The following is an 18,329-nucleotide window of genomic DNA, read 5'->3' on the forward strand; positions in this document are numbered from 1 at the left end:
CTGCTTTTATTTTCCCTGGAAGGCTTCTCCCTCTCTGAAACGATCTGGTTCAGGCGTTAGTTCACCTGTTTATTGTCTGACCCCCACCCGCCCTCCAATACAGTATAGCATGGAGAGAGCACTGTATCCCAGTGCCGTGAATAAGCAGTGCCTGGTACTCAGTAGGCACATAATAACAGCCTGTTGAATGGATGGATGGACGGATCCCCCCATTCTCAGTCTCCTCGAGGCATCGGGTGGCAGGAGCCAGGTGAGAGAACAGCCCCACAGTAGGTGACCTTGGTCAAGTCCCGACCCCGGAGCCTCCTCCTCCTGCGCGGTGCCAGGCAGCGCCCGCGGGCGCCGAGAGGGCGGAAGCTTCGGGGCCGGAACGGGCGTGCCCGGCGCGCGGGTTGCGGGGGGGGGCGGCTTAGCCGGCCGGACCGCGGCGGCGGCGGCGGGAGGGGAGGGCCGGCGGGCGGCGGCGGCGGCGGCGGCATGGCAGGTCGGCGGGTGAACGTGAATGTGGGCGTGCTGGGCCACATCGACAGCGGCAAGACGGCGCTGGCGCGGGCGCTGAGCACCACGGCCTCCACCGCCGCCTTCGACAAGCAGCCGCAGAGCCGCGAGCGCGGCATCACGCTCGACCTGGGCTTCTCGTGCTTCTCGGTGCCGCTGCCCGCGCGCCTGCGGTCGGCGCTGCCCGCTCCCCCGGCGGCGTCCGGAGCCGAGCCAGAGCCCAGCGAGCCGCAGCTTCAGGTCACGCTGGTCGACTGCCCCGGGCACGCCTCCCTCATCCGGACCATCATTGGCGGTGAGCGCGGGCCGGGGCGGGAGCCGGGCTCGGGGACGCTGGGCGGAGCGGCCGGGCGCCGTGTCCGAGCTCGCCCGAGCCGCTGCCGGGGAAGGGAGACGGCCTCACCTCACGGCCGGCACCCCCCACCTCCCCCCAGGTCGCGAGAGGAGGACGGGGCTCGCTCAAGGCCCCGCGCGGCAAGGGAGCGGAGGTTCTGGGACTCGAACTCGCGGCTGGCTGACTTGGAACCTCTTCCCACCCAGCATAACCGCGCAGGAGTGCCTCCTTAAAGTTTTTGGTTTTGTTTTTTGCTTTTCTGTTTTCAAGATGAGTTTGTAATGCACGAGCAAGTAAGAAAACTCAAAGACTACCAAAAGGGTATATGTAAAAAGTGCTAAAAAAAGAAGTCTCCACTCACCCGTTCTTTGGTCTCCTGGTTCCCATTTCCAGAGTCAACCAGAGTCAACCGCTGTTCCCAGTTCCTTGTATCATTTCAGAAAAACTCCACGTAAAGACAAGCATACTCGTGTGTAAACCCCCTTCCTCTTCTTTCTCTTCACAAAATAGTACACACTATTTTAGTCAACACCAACAGCTCCATATCTATACACACAAAGCTATATTATTATTAGTTCTTAGAGAGGCAGAGAGAATCATAAGCAGGCTCCACGCCCGGCACAGAGCCCTGGGGGGGCTCGATCTCAGGATCCCAAGATCATGACCTGAGCAGAAATCGAGTCTTAGGGGACTGAGCCACCCAGGCGCCCCAAAAGCTGTATTATTTTTAAGGGTCATATAAAATTCCATTGTACACTTGTGCCAACGTTTTCTTAAATAACTCTTAATGATGGACACTTATGTCACTTCCAGTTTTTGCTAATGATGCTTCAGTGAATTTTCTAGAACAAGTCTGGTGGGGGTGCTCATCTATCTGTAGGAGAAGGTCCTAGAACTGAACTGGCTTGGTGCAAAGGGCACATGCATTTTCAGTCACAAGGGTATTGCCAAAATGCCCTCCAAAGATGTACCACTTAATTAATTTTTACTTATACAGGTAGTACATGAATGGTTCTGCTTGTGAAGAAATAGAACATTTCAAATTAGGTAAAGGTCCCCTGATTGTCCCTCCTATTTCTCCAGAGGAAGCCACTAGTATACCTTTGTGCATTACTTTTCTGGACACATTTTACCACAGTGGTAAAGCCCTGTGGACAAGGCTTTAAAACTTGCTCTATTTTTAGAGGAAAATGATGAAATAATAGAAGCACCTGGCACAAAAGGGTGTACAGCTAAAAGAAGTCTTTTCTTCATTGCTGACCTGAGTATTTGGTTACTTTCCTCTTTTCCATTGCCTTCTGTTTCCTTCCAATTATATGATATTCTCTACACCTACAAGCACATATGGGAATATATATTGGGCAGATGGTTTTATTGGCTTGGTGGCGGATGGCCTCATTGGTCGCTGGGCATACTGGGTCCCAGTTGTAGTGATGAGTGTGTTAAGTACTTTAATCTTTGTTACCTCCCAGCTGTTCCATGCTGCAGGCAGTCTGAGGTCATTTCCCCATTTTACAGTAGAGGAAGTGGAGGCTCAAAGGGAAGGGACCTGCCCAAGGTCACCCGGCCTAAAGTCTTCCACTCAAGTCGTGTTTCAGTCATCAGATGAATGTTAAGGGTCATGTGATCCTCTCTACCCTTTTCCCCTTCCCTTCTCTTAACAATTCTGTTTACTCAAGTCCAAGTACATTTTAAGACAGGTACTCTGAGCCAGTCTAGGTTGGAGATGGAAGAGCCAGGTTAAAATAAAACAAGGCACTTTTAGGTTTTTTGTTGTTGTTGTTGTTTTTAGTAAATAGTGTAGGTGAGTAATGAAGGACATGCTTTTGAAGTCAGAACTGGGCTTGAGGCCTGGCTTTTTCCTTTACTAACTGTGCGACCTTTGAATCTAATTTTGGACCTTCCACACACTGGCAGATAGCAACCACACAGGTCTTTATTGGCTTTGCTTTTCTTGCATGTTTGCCACTTCCCAGGCAGACCCTGTAAGGAGTGTGGTGGTTACCATTTAATAGTTGAAGAAATTGGGACATGGGGAGGCTACTGGTAAGTGACCCTATAAGGAGTGTGGTGGTTACCATTTAATAGTTGAAGAAATTGGGATATAGGGAGGCTGCTGGTAAGTGGCACCCAGGTCCCCCTGGTCCCAAAGCTGGAGCTCTTTCCTATGCTTCCTCAGATCACTTTATGCTCCCCCTGCCCCCCTTCTAACATATCCATTTATAGAGAAGCTCTTTGTAGGGCAAAATGTTTCAGGTTCTAGCCTTATCCTATATAACCAAATTTTAATGCCTCCAAGAATTTGGCAAATCCTTAGTTTAGACTGTAAAAGAAAAGAAGAGGAATTTTTTCTCTTCTTGTATGTACAGCGTGGTTCTTCTTACTTTTCTCTCACCTCCTGAGTGAGGAGACTTTCCTTACCTTCTTACAGGCATTAAAATGCAACCTGAACACAGTGGAATGGTGAGACCAAGGCTGCCACTATCCTTCCTTCCATAGATCAGATTCCCACCCCTTTCAGAGAAATGAGAAAACAATGAGGGAAAGGGCGCCCACATTTGAGTACCTGCTCTGGCCCATGCCTGTTGCTGAAAACTTGCATTTGTGCAACAACCCCAAGTGGTAGGAGTGTTAGGCCTATTTTTTCGATAAAGGAACTGAAGCTTGGAAAGTATCAAGTACACTGGGCTGGTGTTTACCTAACTCTGCTGCCCCTAACCTGGATCTGGTTAATACCTTCAATTATCCTCATGACTCATAAATCCATAGCCATCTTTGCCTTCTTGAGATTGCTCCAGAGGCCAAATCCCTGCTTCCTGCAGCTGGTCTCCTACAATGCTGGACCTACTTCTCACTGACTGCTTGCCCTCCTCTTCCTGCTACTCCATTTCCATACACAAGGCAGCAAAACTCCTTTTACAGAGGTTCAGCAGATCATGTCAGCCCTCAGCTTCAGCACTTCCCAGCAGCTTCTCTTTGTGCTTAGAGTAAAATCCAACCTCTTCTCTGTGGGCCGCAGAACCCACGATCTGGCCTCCCTCTTCCTCTGAGCTCATCCCTTGCTCTGACCTTCAGTCTCACTGGCCTCATTTTTACTTATTGAATGGGCTAGTTTTGCACCTGCTGTTCCCTCTTTGGTACATCTGGCTCCTCATGTATATCTCAGCTTGAGTGTCCTTTAGAGAGGGCTCCTCTGAGCTGCCTAGCTAAAGTATCCTCAATTTTCTCCCCCAGGAACTTTCTCATGACCCTGTTTTACTTCCTTACAGCCCTTTTCACTACCTGATAACTCTTTATGTGTTTACTTGTTGACTGTGTCTGTCCTCCACGAGAGCAGAGTAGGAATCATGTCTGGCTTATTTACCAGCATATTCTCAGCGTTTGGGCCAGAGCCAGGTGTGTGGTAGGCATTTGGTAAGTTTGAATGGATGAAGCTGTGTCCTACTTCCTGGGCTGGATGGTAATAGTGAGCAAAGAACTTTCTTCATGGGTTAGTGGACAGAAAGCAATCAGCATGGGGCCTGGCCTATAGTAGGTACGTTGTGCTTGTTGATTTTTTTTCTCTCCCTCTAGGAGCTAACAGCAGAACTGTGGAGAGGGCACTGTCCGATGTGCAAAGTGACCTATCAGAGCTTTTTCCATCCAGGACAAAAGCAGGAATAACTCACTTTGCTGGGCAATGGGGTATAGGGCATCACGGGGGAAAGAAGAGCTTTCCTAGTGGAGGAAATGCCTGGTCAGGGCTCTGTGCCTTAAACCTGACTTTTTGTCTGTTTAGAATCAGAGGTAACTGCTGGCATTTAGTTGTGGCTGGAAATCAGCATGCTGTGTGGGGAGGTGTGACGAAGATGAAGGTAGAAGGGTTGGTGGGCCAGATCCTCTAGAGTGCTAAGTGTTGAACTTAGATTAGGTTAGGCCCTTAGCATAGATTTCTCCTAAGGGCCTTGGCAGCGTTTTAAAGCAGGGTTGTGACAAGATCAGGCCTGAGTGTTAGGACGATGCAAGATTCCCAGGCAGGGACTGGTGCTGGCAGCAGGCAATGCACCTACACCTGGGATTGCTGGAAGATTGGGCTCTTGTTAGAATTCCTGGCTCGCTGTGAGTGATTTAGACCACTTGCTGAATACATTAGCCCTAGTGGAAGGAAATTAGAATGATTGTCTCAGTTCTGTGATGATATCTCTGAAGTTTAATATATCTTATATTAAAGCCAGTTCTCTTTGATTCTGTTGCTCCCCCCAAAGTCTTTTCACTACCCAAAAGATTCCTTTCTTAACTTAGAGAAAATTGGGCTTTATCTCCTCGATCTGTGTGGCCATAGATAAAACTCCTGCGGTACCAGGGGGAGGTTAATAGTGACAGTAGTACTTAGCCTTTATTTAGTGCTCCCCTTAAGCTGTTTTCCCCCCCATTTAACGCTCAAAGCAATCTTGTGAGGTAAGAGATGATACTCCCATTTTACAGGGCTCAGAGAGGTCAGGCAGGTAGCACAGTTCATAAGTGTCAGGGCTAGGTTTGAACCTGTGTTGATCTGACCACACAGCTCCTACTCTGGCATTCTCAATGGGAATGAAAAAGTGTATCCGTCCACTGCAGCCCCTATAGTAGTGTTTCAGGGCAGTATTTTTCTCTGATCCATTTTAGAGTATAAATCTTTCAGGGTTAGAACTTCAAAAAGATTCAGTAATGTATGTTTTAAAGACTTGGGTGGGGGTGAGGGACTTGGACCCATCCTCAATCTAACTCTGGCAGGAAAGAGGAGAGCTGAAAAATACTGGTATCTTGGCTTGGCAATTTATAGTCCTCTTGTGGCTGCTAGGATTAACAGTGTATTGTCTCCTGGTCTTTTGTTCCAGTTGTTAATGAACAGCAGCTCTTCTGCCACGACTTGTCGCCCTGATCTCTTGCCTCCTCTGCCCACCATTTAAGTGGTGCTTCCTGCCTGGCTTGGACCCTCTCTGGGTCTCTGGGTCCTCCCTGGCTGGAGCTGATGAGAGCTGCCAAAGCCTTGTAAGTCTGGCTCAGTTACTCTCTTTGGAGGGAAAACAGTCAGCAGCACCGGGGATCTTTGTCTCTGCAGCCTGGGAGAAAACATTCTTTGTAAAACTTAAGCTACTTTGCCTTCTCTGTTTTTCCAACTCTCTGCACTCTTGGTGCCGATGTGGAGAAAGTGCTTGTCCCTTTGGCTTGTTTTATCAAGGAGTGTGCCCTGCAGTTTTTCTGCAGTCTGTCTGAGATGCTCTCTTTGGACCCGTGAAGCAAGGTGTGTGAAGGAATGTGTGTTTTCAACAGATTTTTTACAGTACCCTTCGGGTACCTGCACATAATGCCCAGAAAGCCGTATAAGCAGAGACAACAAAGGGGCCTGGCAGTGCATGGAATTTGGGCATTATGCTAATGTAAAACCAGCCAGCCAAACAAAAAACCCGATTTGGGTTTTCTTTGCCTCTAGTCTTTTTATGAATCTGTACAGCAGGACGTTGTTATGTTATCGTATTCATATATGTGTGTCCTAAAATATTGAGACATATTTAAAGGAGTTGATATAAGTGGAAGTGCTTCTTTAACCTTAATTTCTTTTTTTTAAAATTTTTTATTGTTATGTTAATCACCATACATTACATCATTAGTTTTTTTTTTTTTTTTTTTTTAAAGATTTTATTTATTTGACAGAGAGAGAGACACAGCGAGAGAGGGAACACAAGCAGAGGGAGTGGGAGAGGGAGAAGCAGGCTTCCCCTGGAGCAGGGAGCCCGATGCGGGGCTCGATCCCAGGACCCTGGGACCATGACCTGAGCCGAAGGCAGACGCTTAACGACTGAGCCACCCAGGCGCCCCTACATCATTAGTTTTTGATGTAGTGTTCCATGATTCATTGTTTGTGCATAACACCCAGTGCTCCATGCAGAACGTGCCCTCTTTAATACCCATCACCAGGCTAACCCATCCCCCCACCCCCCTCCCCCCCATAACCTTAATTTCTTTAGCCCCTAGAATCTGCCACGCCTTGGTTCCCTGTATCTTCGTGCTCACTCTGGGGGTGCTGCCTTTGGTTTTCTCTTCTGGTTAAAAGGTGCACACCGTAACGGAAGATTCTCCTCTGTGGTGCCTGTTCTGGGATGCTCTCTACCACCGAGTAAAGCGGAGGCCAATACTGGTGTCTCTTGTGTTAAAGTGCTGAAAGCCTCTCTATGTCCAGTAGGAAGTTGGCTGCGCTCAGTGCCAAGGGTGCCCATATTCAAATACAAGTTTTTCTGTTTTTCCTGCTACCTTATCACTCTCTGACCCCTCCTGATCTCCTTCCAAGTTGGAGTGTCTTTCGCTGTCTCTAGGAGACTCTCAAGTTGAGCTTTGTCTGCAGCCCGTGCTCCTGGTGCTGGACGGCGGGTGACTTTGCTTTGGTTTGGGTGACAGTGTGGAGGTAACACAACATCAGAGACGCAGCCTTGAGTTTAAATTAATGCAGAATATTTGAGCAGGAACCAACAGGAAAGAAAAATGGAAGCAGGTAGTCATATTTCATTCTGTTGGGGTACATTTTTCTTCTCATGGGGCTTGCCCTTGAGAACAAAACATATCAAATGTTAAATCAAAGAATATTTTTGTAGTCATGCTAGGAATAGAAAATAATGCAAAGACTTTGCCTTCTGGAGGCAAATATTTTGCTGGAAGGTTATAATCAAAGTCAGAAGGAAATCATAGCCACAGCTTTTGGTAAAGCTGTAATCATTTAAAATTAATTGCTTTTAAACTTTTTATTTAGCATCTCCTTTGTTTTCTATCTTCTTTGTCTCCTGGGTTTTTCTTCAAAAATCACTTCATCCAGGTTGGAATAAGATTTGGGCAGGCATCCCAGGAAACAACCCGTAAATTCAGCCCTCAGACATAGTCCCTGCTCGGTCATTCTTTTGTTGGCCAGAGCCTTGAACAGGCTAGGGATGAGGCACCCTTGTCTTGGAGCTTGAGTCTGTTCCCTCTGACCAGCAGGCCTTTGAGACTGTGCCCAAGGTGACAGTGTCTGTAGCTCTGGTGCTCTGGGTGATCCGGAGGCCTGTGTCCTGGTGAGGTGGAGCCTGGCATTTCTGAGATGGCCTCAGGGTGGGGCGAGGAGCAGGAATGAGCCCGCCTAGGGTCAGATGGCACCTCGCGTCTCTCCTGCTCTGCTGCAACGGCTCACTTCCCCTTATTCGAGTGTTCCTTTTAGTCTGGAAGCATCTCAGGGACAGAGACAACATTTGAATTGTCTTGGTAGCTGTAGGGCCAGTCCAGGGCTTAGCACATAGTAGATATTCAATAATGTTTGTAAATATTTTTATTGAGATATAGTTCACATACCATAAAATGCGCCCATTTCAAGTGTACACTTTGGTGGTTTTCAGTATGTTCCCAGAGTTGTATAGAGCCATTGCCACAATCTAAGTTGAGAATATTTTCATCACTACAAAAAGAAACCCCATACTCATTAACAGTCACTCTCCATTCCCCCCTCCCCCAGGCCTATGCAACCACTGATCTACTTAATGTGCACAGATTTGCCTTTACTGGACATTTCATAAAAATGGAATCTTCCAACATGTGGCCTTTTGCATCTGGCTTCTTTCAATCAGTGTGATGCTTTCAAGGTTCATCATATTGTAGCATGGAGTATATATACTTCATTCCTTTTTTAGAGAAAATTTTTTAAAATTTATTTTTAATTATGGTAAAGTAAATATTACATAAAATTTACCATCAAACCATTTTTTTTAAGGGGGGGAGAGAGAGAGAGGAAGAAAGAGAGAAAGGGGTGGGGAGGGGCAGAGGGAGAGGGAGAGAGAGAATCTCAAGCAGACTCCACGCTCAGCAGGGGGCCCGTTGTGGGGCTCAGTCCCACCACCCTGAGATCATGATCTGAGCCGAAATCAAGAGTCAGATGCTTAACCGACTGAGCCACCCAGGCGCCTCAACTTTTTAACCATTTTTAAGTTTACAGTCTAGTGACATCCATCTCCGGAACTCTTCATCTTAAAAAACTGAAACTCTAGGGGCGCCTGAGTGGCTCAGCTGGTTAAGTGCTGCCTTCGGCTCAGGTCATGATCTCAGGGTCCTGGGCTCGAGTCCCACATCAGGCTCCCTGCTCTGCAGGGAACCTGCTTCTCCAGCTCCCCCTGTTTGTGCGTGTGTGCGCTCTCTCTGTCAAATAAATAAGTAAAATCTTAAAAAAAAACCCAAAAAACTCTATACCCATTAAAAGTAACTCTCCCTTCTGCCTCCCCCAGCTGTACTTCATTCCTTTTTATGGCTGAATAGTATTCCAGTATATGTATATACTGCTTTTTAATCCATTCATCAGCTGAAGGACATTTGGATTGTTTCCACTTCTTGGCGATTATGGATAATACTGCTGTGAACATTTGTGTACAAGTCTTTGGTGTGGACATATGTTTTTATTCCCTGGTATTACCTAGGAATGGAATTACTGGGTCGTAGGTTAACTATTTCTACTTTTTGAGGAACTGCCAGACTGTTTTCCATAGCAGCTGCACCACATTATATTCCCACCAGCTGTGTACACTGGTCCAGTTTCTCTGCATCCTTACCAATACCTGTTATTGTCTGTCTTTTGGATTATAGCCATCTTGGTGGGTGTGAGGTGCTATCTCATTGTGGCTTTAATTTGCATTTCCCTGATGGCTGGTGATGTTGAACATATTTTCATTGCTTGTTGGCCATTTGTCTATCTTCTTTGGAGAATTGTCTATTCAGATCCTTTGCCCATTTTTTAAATTGAGTTATTTGGCTTTTATTATTGATTTCTTTATGTATTCTGGATACCAGAACCTTATGAATGGATGATTTGCAAATATTTTCTCAATAATATTTGAGTTAAATAATTGAGTTGAATTGAATTAAATAAATGAATATATATTGAGAGGATTAAATGTATCTAAGACTGGGCTATAGTAAGCATGTAATAAGTGCCATTTGCTTGTGTATGGAAAGCCTGTTGGGGTCCTTCCTGTCCTATTCCTGGATCTGCCCATTTCTGTCTTTATAGGACATCTGTGCCTGATAGGAGAATGGGTTGTCCTGTCTGTTCATCCCATGGTAGGGTCTCATCCCACATTAGGGTCTTGTCCAGAGTCTGGCCTACCGATGTGTTTTGATGGCCCATTTAATAATTAGAATTTTTTAAAAATTCATTGCTAGTATTTATTTTTTTTTTAATTTTTTATTGTTATGTTAATCCCCATACATTACATCATTAGTTTTAGATATAGTGTTCCATGATTCATTGTTTGTGCATAACACCCAGTGCTCCATGCAGAACGTGCCCTCCTCAATACCCATCACCAGGCTAACCCATCCTCCCACCCCCCTCCCCTCTAGAACCCTCAGTTTGTTTTTCAGAGTCCATCGTCTCTCATGGTTCTTCTCCCCCTCCGATTTCTCCCCCTTCATTCTTCCCCTCCTGCTACATTCTTCTTCTTCTTTTTTTCTTTCTTAACATATATTGCATTATTTGTTTCAGAGGTACAGATCTGAGATTCAACAGTCTTGCACAATTCACAGCGCTTACCAGAACACATACCCTCCCCAGTGTCCATCACCCAGTCACCCCATCCCTCCCACCCCACCCCCCACTCCAGCAACCCTCAGTTTGTTTCCTGAGATTAAGAATTCCTCCTATCAGTGAGGTCATATGATACATGTCTTTCTCTGTTTGACTTATTTCGCTCAGCATAATACCCTCCAGTTCCAACCATGTCGTTGCAAATGGCAAGATCTCATTCCTTTTGATGGCTGCATAATATTCCATTGTATATATATACCACATCTTCTTTATCCATTCATCTGTTGATGGACATCTTGGCTCTTTCCACAGTTTGGCTATTGTGGACATTGCTGCTATAAACATCGGGTGCACGTACCCTTTCGGGTCCCTACTTTTGTATTCATTGCTAGTATTTAAAAAATCAGGAGATCAGGGGGGCCTGGGTGGTTCAGTTGGTTGCACGTCCAACTCTTGATTTCAGCTCAGGTCATAATCTCAGGGTTGTGAGATTGAGCCATGCTGGGTGTGAAGCCTGCTTAAGATTCTCTCTCTCCCTCTCCCTCTGCACTCCTCCCCCACCCCAATAAATAAAGAAATCAGGAGATCTCATTTAACAACCCAGATTCCTGGCTTCTTAGAAACACAAGATTTTCATATCTGCAGAGCCATGCTCCAGTGTGGTGGCACAGGCCTGGAGCTGAGTAGAAGGGGCATGTGCTTTTTAGATTGCCTGGGCCCTGTAGACATTTGGGCTTGTAGCCCCCATTTTGAGGGCTTTTGTCAGCCTGTATGATGGGAGAGGATCAGATGGCACTGTTATTTAGTGTTTTCATCCATTTATTCAGAGACTCTACAAACAACATATATTGTACACTGTGTTTGGATGTGAGGGCAGATACAGACGTGCCTATCTTCAAGGAGCTCACAGTCCGGAGGGCCAGGGAAGAGCAGGAGGCAGTGCAAACAGCCAGTTAAGATGCAGAGTCGTAAGGGCTTTATAAAGAGGAGCTTAGGATATGAGTGCCTCTGCCTGGGACAGGCAATAAGGGCATCCCTCAGGAGGGGACCCTGGGCTGGGCCTGGAAGGGTGACCTGGAGGTTTCCAGGCATAGAAGAAGAGAGGGCAGAGCAGACCCAGGGAGCAGCCTGAGCCGTCAGAGGTGTGAGAGCAGACCTGGCCAAAGAAGGGGGCAGCCAGTCAGCAGGAGAAGTGGGAGGAGGTAAGGCCAGGGCATGAGGGTCCTGGGTGAGTTAGGAGGAGGGGCTGTCTTGTCGGAGCTTTTTTTTTTTTTTTTTTTTTTAAGGATTTTACTTATTTATTTGAGAGAGAGAATGACAGACGGAGAGCACGAGAGGGAAGAGAGTCAGAGGGAGAAGCAGACCCCCTGCCGAGCAGGGAGCCCGATATGGGACTCGATCCCGGGACTCCAGGATCATGACCTGAGCCGAAGGCAGTCGCTTAACCAACTGAGCCACCCAGGCGCCCTGTCTTGTCGGAGCTTTGAAGGCTGAGATTTTCCCAGTGGGGAAGAGGAGAGGCTTTCCTGCTAGAGGACTCAGAGTGGACAGGGACATAGGGGCGAAGGGAGGGCTGGAGTGTGGAGCTCACAGGGAAGCAGCAGGGTATGAGGCTGAGCTGCAGAGACCCTTGGGCCCCAGTGCTCAGGAGCTTGGGGAGCCTGTAGTTGGAGGCAGGTGGAAGGTTTTTAAGCTGGGAGATCCTGTCAGCTTTTGAAGAGTCTGAGGTGAGGGCCTGTGACAAGTGGTCTGGGGCCATGCATCCCTCTCCTCATTCTGACTGAGGCTTCCAGAGCTGGCTGGAAGAGTGAGGGAGTGCAACCATAGGCGGAATAGACACCATCAGGAGGGAAAGTGTGGCTCTGGGGGTGCAGACGTGGTAGTGCAGAGCAGAGGCTGAGGAAGGTCTGCCTCTCAGAAGGAAAGAGGGGGAATGGACGCTTTGGGAACATTTATTGTTTGCTGGCCACCGTTCTAGACCCTTTATTATCTCACTCCACCCTGCCAGCTGGAGGTGGGAGAGTTTCTACATTGTACAGCCCATAAAAATGAGACTCCAGAGGTCAGTAGCTGGCTCAGTAGGGGTCTAATCCAATTTGATTTCAGAGACCCTGGTTTGCTGGGAAGCTGCTCTCAGACCTTAGCCCATGCCTACTTTGGTAGGAATTGTGGCTCCTGAGGAGCAGTTTATATATAAGTCAATTTGTCAAAAATAGAGATTTCAGCTTCCATTCTCCCCTGGATTATTTGAGTTTTGTTTTGTGTTTTGTGTTTTTTTTGTTGTTGTTGTTAATTGGGTCTTTTATTTTCTCATGCTGGGTGATTAGGCTCCTGCTGCTTTGAAGTGGCCTTGGTTGGGTGGGGAGAGAGTGGGGAGGACTTAGTTAATGTGGTGATCCTCTCTTGGCAGGAGAAGAAACAAGTTTTGCTGTTAAGAGAGAAGTTGACTTTCCCTCTTTCCATATCTCTTGTGTTGTGATGATGCCTCTCTTGTCTTGGGGCCTTCAGGAAGACTAAAATAATTTCCTTTGTCTCTAACCTACTTCCTGAGGATATTTATTTGGTGGCATACACAGGTGCTACCTAAAGATAAACCTGACTTTTTTTCTTTTAAAATTAGTGCTTGGAATTGCTAGCATTGACCTGCTTGGCCTCAGGAACGCGCCCTATCTGGCTTCATGGCTTCGTTCTTTATCATAGATTTTTTTGGGCTGCTTAAAGCTCAGGGAGGGTCAATGGCTTGTCCTTGGTCATCTGACACAGACACTAGAGCTCTGCCTTCCCAGTTATATTGCAGTGTGGCACTTAAAAAATAGCTCTGCTTGTGGTCATTTCTAGGTGATTTTCAGGGCCTTATGCCATAAGCACCAAAGACCCTTGTGCGTGTGTGCATGTGTGTTTACTCAGTGTTCCTTATTCTCTGAAGCGATGATGATCCGGGGCACATTGGGAGATAGTCCTCAGAACTTACGCTCTAGAGAAAAAAAGAAGACTATATAAGAAGACCACCATTTCTTGAGCGTTTGCACAGACGAGTAGATGGGAAGATCAGGAAGGGAAGCTGGTGTTTGTCAGCACAGACCTTGTTGCCATCAGCTATCAGTGTGGCCAACAGAGGTGGACACTTTGGCTGCCAGTGACAGTTTTTCACAAATCCTGCAGGGCCTTGCTCAGCACTTTCCAACAGATGGGAATGTTGTATGGTGGCACAGTCCAGCATGGTGGCTGTGAGCCACGTGTGGCTAATGAGTACTTACACTGTGGCTAGTGCAACTGAGGAACTGGACGTTTCCTTTTATTTAATTTTAATTACATTTCAGTAGGAAGTTCTAGACCTGTGGATCCATCTACTTCTTGGGCTGGTTTCCTCATCAGTGAACATCACAGGCCCTCAGACTCCACATCCTCAAGACCACCCTCTTCACTTCCTTACCTTCCCGGGGAATGATACCTACATTCTCCTAAGGCATGATCTTTCCTTGTTTTTTTTTTTTTTTTTTTAATAAGATTTACTTATTTATTTTAGAGAAAGAGAGAGAGTGTGAGTGGGGGGAGGGGCAGAGGGAGAGAGAATCCCAAGCCAACTCCGAGCTGAGCGCGGAGCCCAATGCGGGATGTGATCCCATGACCCTGAGATCATGACCTGAGCCGAAACCAAGAGTCAGATGCTTAACCGCCTGAGCCACCCAGGCACCCCAGGGCATGACCTTTGAAATGATCCTCAGTGTGTCTTCCTTCATATGAATCAGTGACCAAATCTTGTCCCTCCTGCGTGTCCTCTGACCTGTGTGGTCTTCCCCATCACTGCAGCTGCTCCCTTAGGACAGGCCTCCATTAGTGCCCAGTTGGATGAGTACAGTGTTCCTTCACGGTCTCTCTGATTCCAGCCCCCCCTCTTGAAACTATCCTCCCCTCTGTAGCCAAGAACTCTTTTTAAATTGCTAATATAGTTATTTTGCCTCCCTGTTTTAAAAGTCTTGAGTTGCCCTCCATTGACATAAAGGCCAAATTCCTCAGCATGGCTGACATCAGCCCTTCCTGATGGCTTTGTGTCTCTTTGTCTCTCTCAGGACTCCCGGCTTAATGAACTACTTGCAGGTCTCTGGACAGACAGACCATGCTCTCTCGATGCTGCGTCATCTGGCTACATGTACTTTTCTGGGAAGCCTCAGTGTTGGCTTTCCCCAGCCTAAATTAGGTGACCCTTGTTTGAGGGCCTCTGACATCCTATCTATACCTTAGGATCTCATTTTCTCCCCATCTGTTGTCATTTTCTGTTTACCGGGTTATCTTTTCCACTAGACTTGATTCCTTTGAGGGCAGGAGCCTGTTACCATTCAACTCTGTGTGCAGGGGCCCAGGACCTGGCCTGGTCCCGAGTCAATGTTTGGTGCATGCAGACACAAGTGAACGAACGAATGGATGGATAAGAGGTCATTTCCCACTGCCTGCAGCAATTACCCACCCTCCTGGGGTGCTTGAAACCAGTGGCCACACAGAGTTCACAGTGGAGGAAGCCTGCCTTGAGGTTAGACAAGTTCATCTTTCAGTGGAAATTCAGTCCTCATATTTCATTTTCAGGCCACTTTGCGTAGCAAAGTAGTTTAACTCGGAGCAGATTTCTGCCGCGCTGATGGTTAATTTCATGGCCCACAGAGGGTCAGCATACTAATGCCGGGAACACGGCGACCTCAGTGCTGCTCACCGCACACGGTGAGGGCCCGGCAGCCCTGTTGTTTTAGAGAAGCAGTTTTCAAACATCCTTCAACGGGCTGATTTTGAGTTAACAGGGGTGACCTTTTCAAGAACATTTTTAAAAGCTATAACATAGATCCCTCCCAGACCGTATATTTTCCTTTCTCCACGCAGTTCAAAGGGGCTGGGTTGTCTCATAGGTTTTTGCCAGCAATCTTCAGCTTGACCCTGGTTGTTTAAATCTGCCGGAGGAAATTTGAACAAACTTGTACTTTGGTAATTCTTCTGCCTCCGTGAACCTTTAACCTTAAGGTTTCTTTCAGAGCCAGGGGCTGCATTGTCACCAGTCATCCCTGCTGGGGCTTTCAAAGGGCATTGTCTAGTGCGTCTGTTTTCACTTTGCTACTGGAGTTCTTTTGAGGAAGGGTATTAATTCAGACCTGATTCTGAGACAGGACGAGGACTTTTAAACTTGCCCCAGAGCTTGGGGATGGGGAAATGAGCATAATGCAAGCCTGTGGCCGGTACCAGTGATTGTTCTGCAAATAGGCTTCGAAGGTGAAGGGAGTGGAGGCCCTCCAGAGGTAGATTGGGTGTGGTAGCTGTCCAGGGGGTGACCCCGGCTCTGCCCAGGGCTGGCTTGACAACATGACAAAAAGAGGTTCCTCTCTCGGATGGTCAAGCTTTGGGCCCGGAATTCCTCCTGAATGTGAACTTCCTGGAGCACCAGTTCTTAGGAACCTAGGAGGGCAGATGTGAACTTGGGGTTCACATACCATTACAAAATGCTTGCATGATATGACACTTGCTGGGGAAAGGGAAGAGGACTCGCTGAGGCAAGAGGGTAGGGACGTGGTGCTGTTCTGCTGGCCTGCCCCCAACTCCCAGTCACCTTCATCAGCTAGCCAGCCTCACCTTCAGTTCTTCATGTGTTCTCTTGAGGGAAAGCCCAAAAGACACGTGAACATGTGAGACATCAAGTCCTAGGCCCTTGTGGGCCTCGGGGGGCTGATGTCTTGGGTGTTGCAGTGTCAGAGACCTGACTTTCCCAATCCCTGCCCAGGCAGCTCCCTGTTTGTTCTGTCATCTACTCTTGCAATAGGCTGGGGGCTGTCTGAGCACCTGGCCTGGTTCCTCAGCTTTCTTTCATTTCTTTTTCCAAGATTCTAGTGTCCTAGGGAAACTTATCTGTAAGATTAGACATTGTAGAAGGAAAGGTGTGTCATTGCATCAGTTAATTCATTCAGCAAGTCCAGAGCAATCTAGAGCTAGGAGTTGGGTTTCCATTGGTGAGCAAGGAAAAAGTGGCTTCTGCTTTCAGGTAGCTGACCACCTGGTGGGGGGGAGGTAGGTGTTACAGAAATAAGCAGGATCACGCAGCATTAGAAATTGTGATAGTGCTGCAAAGGACGAGACACGGTGCCCAGAGAGGGACAAGTGGATATGCGGAGTCTCCTTTATTTGGAGGCTAGGGAAGGCCTTTCTAAGGAAATTAAGCTTGAACTAAAATTGGAAGGTTGAACAGGAGCTGCGGCGGCCCCTGGAGTGCTGGGAAGGAGTAGCACGTGTGAGGGTTTTGAGGCGGGAGAAAGGTCGGGACTGTGGTACAAGTGAGAGGGTCACTCTGGCTGACTGTATCAGAGCCCTTTTCCATAACAGACACCTGGTGTGGGGCTGGCATATTAGACAAATTTGTATACTGGAGTTGCATGTCAGTCTCGCTGTGGCTGGAGGATAAAGGATCTGCATGTCTTGTCATTCTGAGATGAGGACAGAGAGCAAGGCGGAGGGAGACTGCCCAGCCTTTTGGAGGTGAATGGTCTCAGTGGGGCCATCCTTTGGCCTTTACCCACCCTTAGTCCTGTCAGTTTCTGGTACTGTGCCCCTCATTTTCTTCCCATGGTAGAGGAGAGGGCTGAAGTGGAAATAGGAGTTGGCAGATAATCCTGGCATAAAGTGAACCAGATAGTTTTCCCTGCTTTGTGCTTGTGTTTGGCCATTTCACATTGACTGCTTATGATTTACAAGCCAGATGAAGGTTAAGGATACATTCCTAAAGCACTAAACCAAGCACTGGATATCAGAGATGGTAAGTGAAGTAGCTGAAGTCGCTGGCACCCAGCCCACCTTCTGAGACTTGGTCACAGCCCATGGAGCACACTCCCCTAAATCTTTATCTCCATCCCCTTTTCTTCTGGGGTGCCTGTTGGGTTGAAGGTAATGCATTGGGGGCAGATTTTGCCTTCTCTTTCTCTCCCAGAAGTGAGCTGAGCAGGAGATCTGACCCATCCTGGATTGTGCCTGGAAGGGTACAGGGGTGGTTGCATTTTGATGGTTTGTGGTTTAGAACTGGAACTGGAGACCCATTTAGAGAAGACCAGGACCTTACCCTGGAGGTTCCTGCCAAGCAGGACTGGCCTGGCCCCAGACTTGAGTGGGTATTTTTCTGCCTTTGATTTTTCTCAAGTTCTTTAATAAGGCACAGTAGTTCATGTCCTTTAAAGCTCTCTTGAGATGCCAATTTGGTCTTCTGGGGACATGCATGTCCCCAGGTTGGAGGAGAATGTTTGCAGGTAACTGTAACAGGTTGGGGCTCATCAGAAAGAAGAGGACCATATCACTGAACCTTGGGGGAGTCCTTTGAGAAAGAGCAACCTGGGTTCCTCCTGCCTTTTCTCCCCCCCTCTAGAATCAGATGGAATCTCTTTGCCTGGCAAATATTTCCCAGATAAAAAAGAAGTACTGTATAGTTGTTACTCTAGATTCATTAGCTGTTTTTAAAAGTTTTTACAAGTACATAATGAGAAAACTTGCCACGGTAACCAATAAAGTTTCTTTTCGAGGAATGAATATTTTCTAGGAAAGATAAGAGTCAGTTATTTTTGGTTCGATTTCTTCAGCTGAATCTTCCTCTCTTCCTCTTTATCTCAAAATCTGTCTCGGAAGGCAATCTGGGGACATTTTAGCAAGCGCCTGGTAACAGATGTGTGTCATCCTTTTCCTGACACATCTCCAGGCCCCGAGAGGCAGCTGTACAGTTGCAAGCCGTCCACAGGGCGGTAGGTGGAACCCATCTCCACGCTGACTCCGGGACTGTTCGGTGCACAAGAGGGCAGTGTTTGCTTACGGTCCTGGATGGAGATGATCAGTGTGTAGGTTAACAGGTCAGCATGGTTAGAATGACCTCGGACTTTTTCAAGACAAAATAAACTGTAAGCCACAGCCATAATGGCTTCCCATATATGCCTT

The 18,329-nt window shown here is 47.4% G+C and overlaps 1 protein-coding gene across 4 annotated transcripts in view; it reads left to right on the forward strand.

Annotated features, from left to right (window-relative positions):
* Window positions 1-431: 431 nt before the first annotated feature.
* The window catches only part of EEFSEC (eukaryotic elongation factor, selenocysteine-tRNA specific), a 254,818-nt gene continuing 236,920 nt past the window's right edge, over window positions 432-18,329 (forward strand). Inside the window, exon 1 of one of the 4 annotated variants that reach the window (XM_036078496.2) lies at window positions 432-793. In XM_036078496.2, the coding sequence (XP_035934389.1) occupies window positions 478-793 (316 nt within the window). In that variant the 5' untranslated portion in view covers window positions 432-477. The remainder of the gene's footprint in view (window positions 794-18,329) is intronic. The other 3 variants (XM_078074398.1, XM_036078494.2, XM_036078495.2) reach the window with 3 other exon arrangements.

This window comes from Halichoerus grypus, chromosome 1 (assembly GCF_964656455.1).
Source record: "Halichoerus grypus chromosome 1, mHalGry1.hap1.1, whole genome shotgun sequence".
Lineage (NCBI taxonomy): Eukaryota > Metazoa > Chordata > Mammalia > Carnivora > Phocidae > Halichoerus > Halichoerus grypus.